Genomic DNA, 9,052 nt, shown 5'->3' with positions numbered 1-9,052 from the left:
GGTTGTAGTTATTAGCCTAGCTTACAAGAAGCTGTTTATCTACAAGAAGCTTTGAGTGAGACCTAGTAGCAGCTAACGTTACAGTTTAGCTGCTACCCAGCAATTTTACATCAGTGGGAGAGGCAGAATTGCTCTTTCTTTTCAATATAACTTAAGTTGCACATGATTTCCAATTGGTTTGGTTTGTTAAAAACATCTTACATTATGATACAGGAAATTGCTGGTTTTATAAGAGAAGATGCCAGACTTTTGTGCAGCCTACGGATGCTCCAATCGCCGTAGTCTCAAACCGAGAGCCCATGGGATCACCTTCCACCTGTAAGATATGACAATATTATGATTATATTTGGGATAATCGTTAGTTACTTAGTGGATGTATGTACAATACAGGTCCTGTTACACAGGAACAGCGGGGCTATGACATAATAGTATTACAAGATTGTTGTTGACCCAAAGCTTTTTAGAAGTTTGTTTACACAATCGCTGAATGTTTCTTTTGGACATCTTTTTATTACTAGTTTAGTGTGGTTGTCTTATTCTAGAGTACATACATGCATACATGCACACATACATACATACAATTACCCCAAACATATGATAATTTAGGTGTGTATTTTTGTCCTTACCCTTAATGTTGAAAGAAGGAAAAAAGGGTTGGAAATGTTGACAATAATTTATATATCTGGGTACATTTCTCACATTTTTAAGGTTTCCCAAAACCGGAAAGATGAGGAGGCAGTGGGAACTTGCCCTAAGAAGGGACGGTTTTGTTGCCTCTGACAGGACACTGCTCTGCATTGAGCTCAACCTGATGTTGTGAGTGTTTGCATGTGGAATGTCAAACAAATGAGAACATCATATGGCTTGTTACAAACAAATGAGAGCATCATATATGGCTTGTTACAAACAAATGAGAGAATCATGTGGCTTGTTATATTAAGTCCTCTATCTTGGTGGTACCCAGAAAGGTCTATGATGGTGTTAGTAGTCTAAGAGCCCAATATTATTTGAGGTGGTAGTCTGTGTAAAAAGTTTGAGAACTACTGGCTATCTCACTTGCTCCGTCGCTCATACACTTGAATGAATAAACGTGTGAACATTGAAACTAAACCCAGGGTAGGCAACCTTTACAATCAAAAGAGCCATTTTTGTCCAGAGCCACAAAACATATTTTTGCCTTATAAGTGGACAAGCCTATACAATTTCTTAAATGTATGCTGTTGTGTTTTCTGTTGGAGAATTGGAGAACCTAAACATGTATTTAGGCTCACAGAATTGAAAAGTGAAGACTGAATTGTTAAAAAAGTAACTTATTAATTTCCATATTACTATTATTTATTTGTATATTTTGGCAAAACAACAGGGAGCCACTGGAGAGAGGAGTTTGAGCCGCAAGTGGCAGGCCACTGACCACTTGTATGCATTGCCTGCTTGCCCTAAGGCTATAAAGGCCAAACTTGAAGAAGCCTCAGCGAGAGCGAGGAAACTGCAGCAGGAGAAGTGTAATGCCTTGAGGAGAGAAAATAGAGCCAAGATGAACATGCGGGCTCTTCTGGAGGAACTGAAGGAGAAAAATCTCATCAACGAAGAGCTGAAAGACAACCTTGAATGCTACTCGGGTAAAATAAAAATATTACATTGAATATTTTGTGTATTTTATGTTCTTTGTTGACTTCCTACACAGTAAAAAACGCAGTGTCAAATTAACACTTAAAGTGTTCATTTTAACACTACTCTGGATCATATATGGTCCCAATCTATCTGGTGTAAAAAGTACACTGTTTGTAGTGTTGAATTTAGAGTGTTAATATAGCACCTTTCAGTGTAGAAAAATTACACTCCGAGTGTAAAGTGTTACACTTACAATTGTTGTTCAAGTTTTACACTATGGGGTTTTAACACCCCTGGTGTTGATTTAATTCCATTGGATTACACTATAAGTGTTATTAATAAAGTATTCTGTTCAGTGCAAAAAAAAATTACACTATTATATATCAAGAGTCTTCAGACAGATGTATAAATCGTAATCGGTTACCTAACGTAACCTCTGTTCTCTCTAGAAGAGGGAACGAGTATTGCGTAAGTTGCTTACGCTACGGGTAAAGTCATCTTTTCTCGAGATATGAAGCCAAAAATGATCCTTAATTTTTATAATCTTGTCAACGCAGTGCAGCAGCAGTCAGACCTAGAGCAGGCTATCTAGCGTGCTCATTGGCTGCCCTGCGGCAACTGCAGCAGCCTACCACTGAGCCTGGCGTGACGTCACGCCCAATGAGTCACGCGTCACAGCCCGCCAGAAGGGGCGTGGTTAAGCGTATAAAAGGAAGGCTCGGAGGCTGGTTCACTGGTTTTCGTCAATGAAGCGAATGAGCTTGTGGCGCGAGCACGGCGGGTTACGCAATACTCGTTCCCTCTTCTCTTCAGCGTTGTAGCGGGCGCATGCGCAGTAAGCCCAGCTGGAGCACAGCTGCAGCTGATGCCATATGGCCCAACATTTTCTGAAATGTTCTCAGCGGGACCCGGCTGCCTGCGTGGAAAGACGCGACGAGATGTCGAATGCGGCGCGCGCGCTGCATTGACAATCTGGCCGTCATAGCCACCGAGTCCAGTTCTATTCCCAGAAAGGAAATTGACTGACTGGGCAGTAATGAGCTCTTGGTCCAGTTGACCGAGAGACCCAGGCTTTCCAGATGGCTGAGGAGCGCTGTTCTGTGAGACATGAGCTCTGTCTCTGACTGCGCCAGTATCAGCCAGTCGTCCAGATAGTTCAATATCCGCATCCCCTGCCTTCTCAGGGGAGCGAGAGCCGTGTCCATGCACTTCGTGAATGTACGGGGTGTCAAAGACAGGCCGAACGGCAGGACGGTGTATTGATATACCTGACCGTCGAAGGCGAATCTCAAGAATGGCCTGTGACGGGGTATAATCTGGATCTGAAAATATGCGTCTTTCAGATCGAGAGAGATAAACCAGTCCCTCGGGCGAATTTGCGCGAGGATTTGTCTGGTTGTGATCATTTTGAACGGCCGTCTCATGAGAGCTTTGTTCAAATATCTCAGATCTAAAATAGGTCTTAGAGCTCCGTCCTTCTTGGGTACGAGGAAATAACGGCTGTAAAAGCCCGTTTTGCTCAGAGAAGGATGCACCTTTTCTATAGCCCCCTTGCACAGCAGCTTTGCTATTTCTGCCTGAAGTAGGTGCACTACTTCTGTATTCACTCTCGTCTCGGTCCGTGCTCGAAAGCGCGGGGGACGGCGAGCGAATTGTAGCGAATAGCCCTGCTTTATAGTATTCAGCACCCATTCTGACACGCCCGGAATCGCTTCCCATGCTTTCGCACGCATAGCTAGGGGTCGAATGGTCTCTGGGTTCAGATCGCCGCACTGCGCGGGATGGGGAACCTTTATCAGAGAGGATGGGGCGGCGCGTATTGGTAAGTGTGCGCGCTCGTGAGTGGGCACAGGGCTTACATACGCAACACGGCCAGTGTTTGGGAGCTTTAAAGGATCTGAACCCCGGGACAACTGTGTAACAGAGCGGGCAGTGGGTAGGTGTGGGCATGGGATCGTGGGCACATTTCCTACACTTAGCACTCGAGCGGCGCGTGCCCGCTTTATGAGAGTGCGCTCTGTGGGAGGTACCGGGGGGATCGTGCTTGTGTGTAGGGGTGAACACAGAGATGTGGGCACATTTTCTACACTCATAACACCATCGGCGTGAGCCGGATAACCAGACATTACACTCTTTTTGAGATTTCTCTGGGTCGCCGTAAAAACGGCGTTTGTGTGCAGGCGAGCGAGTTGTATAACTGACTCGTTGGCTGCGGTGTACACTGCTGCAGTAGCCTTTTCTAAGGGGACTTACAGAGGTGGGCGCTTTGATGGCGGTCCGGCCGCGGCGGGACTCAGCCATCTTTTCCTCCCTGCGGTTGCTAGGAGGACTTCGCGGGCTCGGGCTTCAGCGCTATCTTGGGCCGGGGTCCCCGAGGGGGAGGCGGTCTGTGACGGCTGGTCGAGCGCGATCTAGGGCGGCCGCCCTGTCGTCGCTGTGAAGACGGAGGCTGAGAAGAGCGCTGTGACGAGCTGCGTGCAGGAGTCTGATTCTGAGAGCGGCCTGCAGCTGAGCTCGAGCGGCGGGGCAGGAAGAGATTCATAGCCTGCGACGCCTTCTGTACCTCCGAAAAACGATCCACAACCCGCTTACCGCTGGGCCGAAGAGACCGGTGGGGGAGAGCGGGGCGTTGAGGAACACGGAGCGCTCAGATTCGCTCATATCCGCGAGCGTCAGCCAAAGATGTCTTTCGGTGACGGTGAGCGAAGCCATGGATCTCCCGATGGATTGTGCCGCGGACTTTGTAGGGCGAAGCGAGAGATCCGTCGCGCTGCGCAGGTCCGTCAGGACAGCGTGGTCCGGGCCTTTCTCATCCATTTCGCGGAGGAGATCGGCTTGAAGGATCTGGAGCACAGCCATCGAATGCAGGGCGGAAGCAGCCTGGCCGGCGGCAGCGAAGGCGTGGTCGACGAGAGCTGATGTGGTCCTGCAGGCTTTGGACGGCAGGGCAGACTTTGAGCGCCATCTAGCGGATGGCGGGCAAAGGTGCGTTGCGACAGCCTCTTCTACCGGGGGAATTTGAGTATATCCCTTCTCGACGGCCCTGACTACTTGAGAGAGGGTCAAGGAGACCGGAGAGCGGAGTCTAGCGGAGAAGGGGGCGCTCCAAGACTTCGAGAGCTCGGTGTGAAGCTCAGGCAGGAAGGGTGCTGACCTAGAGGCAGGCGCTTGGCGGCGGCTAGGCAGAAAACACCCGTCGAGTCTGTTGAGTCCGCGCCTTCGGTGGGGACCACTCGAGGCCCAGTTGGTCGACCGCCTTAGTGAGGAGGCGGAGAAGCTCCGCGTCGACATTGGCGCGGGACCTGCTAGACTCCCGTGTCGAAGAGGAGGCGGAGGCTAGACTCTTCGCTGTCCGAGGCTAGAAGAGAGCAGCTGTCACCGATAGCAGCCTCGTCCGCTTCATCCCCTGAGGCGACAGCAGTGCGGGCGAGAGCCGGCAGCTGCGCGTCAGAAAAGGGGGGCGGAGAAGGAGAGAGTGAGGCTCGCGAGAAGGGATCCGGCGAGCACTCAGCTGCTGCATCGGGCTCCGGTGGCCTCTGGGAGCGGCGCTTCTTCTTGCGCGGCCCGGTGGAGCCAGGCGGAGAGACAGCGGGAGCATCGAACGAGGCGAGTCGAGCCCGCAGGGTCGACATCGACAGTACTTCGCAGATTTCGCAGCCCCCGGAAGAGAGAGCGAGGGCTGCGTGGTCTCGTCCCAGGCAGAGAGCGCAGATCACGTGGCGGCCCCTGTCGCTGAGCGGGGCTCTGCACGAGCCGCAGGAAATGCGAGGCATTTTGAATCAAACGCCTCGCGCTCTTTTAGAATAGTGTGTCGCGGCGGCGAGCACACAGTGAAGCACAGTAGTAAAAGGATACTATCACCGGATGGCACGGATGGCTGGCACGGATGGCTGAAGGCGGCGAAGACGACCGGCTTCCTCAGACTCTATCCTCGGCTTGCTGGTCGCTTGATTCGACGGCGGCTTCTCTCAGAGTCCAGCGATGCGGAGAGCTTCGCTGAAGAGACGAAAATCAGTGAACCAGCCTCCGAGCCTTCCTTTTATACGCTTAACCATGCCCCTTCTGGCGGGCTGTGACGCGTGAGGGCGCGACGTCACGCCAGGCTCAGTGGTAGGCTGCTGCAGTTGCCGCAGGGCAGCCAATGAGCACGCTAGATAGCCTGCTCTAGGTCTGACTGCTGCTGCACTGCGTTGACAAGATTATAAAAATTAAGGATCATTTTTGGCTTCATATCTCGAGAAAAGATGACTTTACCCGTAGCGTAAGCAACTTACGCAATACGAGAGAACCTCTCGTAAGAGAACCAAAGTTTATTAACAAATGGGCAAAATGGCTCCTTTAAAACATATGCCAGATGTGTAAAGGTCAAATTATCACATTCACAAGGTGTTGCACAGAAGGAAAAAAGTCAATAAAACGCAAAAAATAATCAAATTTGCCTAGACATGAACAAATATGACAGGTAGATTTGAACAAGATTGCAGAAAACTACTTGTTGACAGTTGTGTAGCATCCATGAATGCAGTTCCTCTTTGTCCCATCAGCGAGCAGGTAGTAGTAGTAGTAGTAGTAGTCTTTGAGTTTATTGCCATATCAGCATCACCGGCAGCGAGCAGGTACGCTGTGTGGTCTCTGCAATGCAATCAAGGTGTTCTTGTATGCTGGTCCCTGCCAAAGACAAAAATAACACTCAAAGTCAGCTCTCCAATTGGCCGTCTTTATATTAGTTTTCCACAATACAATCAACCCAAATGGCAATATTTTTAGGCAGACAATAGGTCCAAATTTACCTTTTTGATGACGACAAGGTGTTGTTCAGCTTGAAATGAGGACATCTTTCCAGGTCTCTTGCAGCCTTGTGGTGATGGTGGAATCAAATCAAGGAGGAGACGAATCGATGCAAGATCGCTGCCCCATTCTAAATAACAGATGTGACAACTTCAGCAAAAAATGCATGAACGCGTATAGATAATCTTATTCTGAACTATAGTCTAACCTGAATCATCAGTTTCATCACCTTTTACAGCAGATTCTGCAGTCAGTGAAGTTCTTGAAGGTCTTGGGAGAAGCCTTTCCAGGAACTTAGCTGAGGTCTTCTAACCAAAAAAATCAAAACAAACAAAACCATCATCAAACAGTTACATAGCATAATGACAACCATATCTCTCTCAGGAACCATTCTGTTCAGATGATTGTGTAGTCACACAGTAGTGCTGTTCACACCTGGCATTAACATTCATCTTGGGTGAGGCACAAGTGAACAACTCGAAGTACAGGTGTAAACGCACCCAAGACACATTGAGATTCGATTGTTCTGATGAGGTCTAGGACACGTTCTTTTATTAAAAGGTTAGTTTCACTCAAAAAAAAATGTATTCTGTAATTTACTCACCCTCATGTCGTTCCAAAACCTGCAAGACTTTCTTTTGTCTTTGAAACACAAATAAAGATCTTTTTGATGAAATCTGAGAGCTTTCTGTCCCTCCACTGACAGCTACGCAACTACCACTTTGATGCTTCAAAAAGTTCATCTTAAAATGAATCCATATGAACCAAGCAGTTTAGTCCATATTTTATTTTTCTTCTGTTTATGTTTGTTGATTAATGTGGTAACACTTTAGAATACTGTATCTTACTTACTGCATAACTAATAAATAATTATTGAAGAACTAATAGGTAATTATTCATTAACTACTTCTTCACTACTGTTAACTACTAAGGAAGATGTGTTAACTAATCAGTATGTAATATATTTTTATGATTGTGTTAAGTAACAGTTAGTTAATCAATAAATAATGAATTCTGTCATAACTCTTGAAGAACTACTACTAATTATCTACTAATTAAGGTTCAAGAAAAATAACTAAGAAGTAACTACTAATGAACAGTCATACAAAACTAACCTCAGATTAGTTTTTATATTTTATATACAGTACTGTGTGTGTCTGTTTTCCTCAGCATAGAATGCCATTGAGTAAATTCATGTTTGAGGTAATGACTGAGGGAAACTGAAAATATAGGGAACTTATTTGTAATTCATAAATAATTATCAAATAATTCTGCAGGAATTACTTAGAACCTGGAACAGTATTCTAAAGTGAGAATATAGGGAACTCCTTAGTAATTAATAAATAATTATCAAATAATTATCCAGGAATTAGGCTACTTATAACCTGAAACAGTATTCTAAAGTGAACATATAAGGAAATTAATTGGTAATTAACAAATAATTATTAGATAATTCTTCAGGAATTACTTGGAACCTGGAACAGTATTCTAAAGTGAGAATATAGGGAACTCATTAGTAATTAATAAATAATTATCAAATAATTATCCAGGAATTAGGCTACTTATAACCTGAAACAGTATTCTAAAGTGAACATATAAGGAAATTAATTGATAATTAACAAATAATTATTAGATAATTCTTCAGGAATTACTTGGAACCTGGAACAGTATTCTAAAGTGAGAATATAGGAAACTCATTAGTAATTAATACAGAATTACCACATACTTCTGACTCAAATCAAACTTACTGTAAAAAACACATTATTAACGGTATTATCTAAACCTTTGTAAAATAGATAAGTTATCATACATTATGATACATTTTGCTAATTAAATAAAAAGTTTGCTTATTTGCAGATCAATATATAGCCTAGTAAATGTCTGCACTTATCTTTCTTATTAGTGCTGAAGAATGACTAAAACTGGCTAGAAAATAAAATAAAAAACATTGATCAGTGCTTTTTACTTTTCAAGTAATTACCTTTGTACATTTACTAAAGTAATTTTGAAAATGAATAGGCCAATAGTTTATCATTTTACTGGAGTAATATTTTATTGGGTTATCTGTACTTTTACTCAAGTACTTGATTTGTGTACTTCATCCACCACTCCACTGCTATAAAACGGTTTATTGTCGCTGTGTATGACTGTTCATTAGTAGTTACTTCTTAGTTATTTTTCTTGCACATTAATTAATAGATAATTAATAATAGTTCTTCAAGAGTTATGACATAATTCATTAGTTATTGATTAACTAACTGAAACTTAACACAATCATACAATTCTATTACATACTAATTAGTTAACACATCTTCCTTAGTAGTTAACAGTAGTGACTTAAGTGTTAATAAATAATTATCTATTAGTTCCTCAATAATTCCTTATTAGTTATGCAGTAAGTAAGATACAGTATTCTAAAGTGTTACCATTAATGTTTATATGCGAATAAAAGTCTAAATTCAGTCTCATCACAAAGCGATCGAGTCTCTTCCGAAAATTTTGACTAAACTGCTCAATTCATATGGGTTAGTTTTATGATCTCTTTATGAACTTTTTGAAGCGTCAAAATGGTAATTGTGTGGACTGTCAATAGAGGGACAGGAATCGCTAAGATTTAAAATATATTCATTTGAGTTTCGAAGATAAACGCAAG

At 44.1% G+C, this 9,052-nt stretch overlaps 1 protein-coding gene across 1 annotated transcript; it reads left to right on the top strand.

Moving 5' to 3' along the window:
- Positions 1–238: 238 nt before the first annotated feature.
- LOC311283985 (uncharacterized protein) lies at positions 239–4,530 on the top strand (the record flags this gene model as incomplete). The annotated part of the gene is made up of 5 exons (XM_084398799.1): positions 239–318; positions 709–816; positions 1,239–1,257; positions 1,364–1,619; positions 4,217–4,530. 5 exons carry the CDS (start codon positions 239–241, stop codon positions 4,528–4,530), a joined length of 777 nt encoding a protein of 258 aa, XP_084254925.1.
- Between the last annotated feature and the right edge of the window lie 4,522 nt (positions 4,531–9,052).

This window comes from Rutilus rutilus, assembly GCF_951802725.1.
Source record: "Rutilus rutilus genome assembly, chromosome: 24".
Lineage (NCBI taxonomy): Eukaryota > Metazoa > Chordata > Actinopteri > Cypriniformes > Leuciscidae > Rutilus > Rutilus rutilus.
Note: the sequence above shows the minus strand (reverse complement) of the source record. Positions and strands in the feature narration are given on the sequence as shown.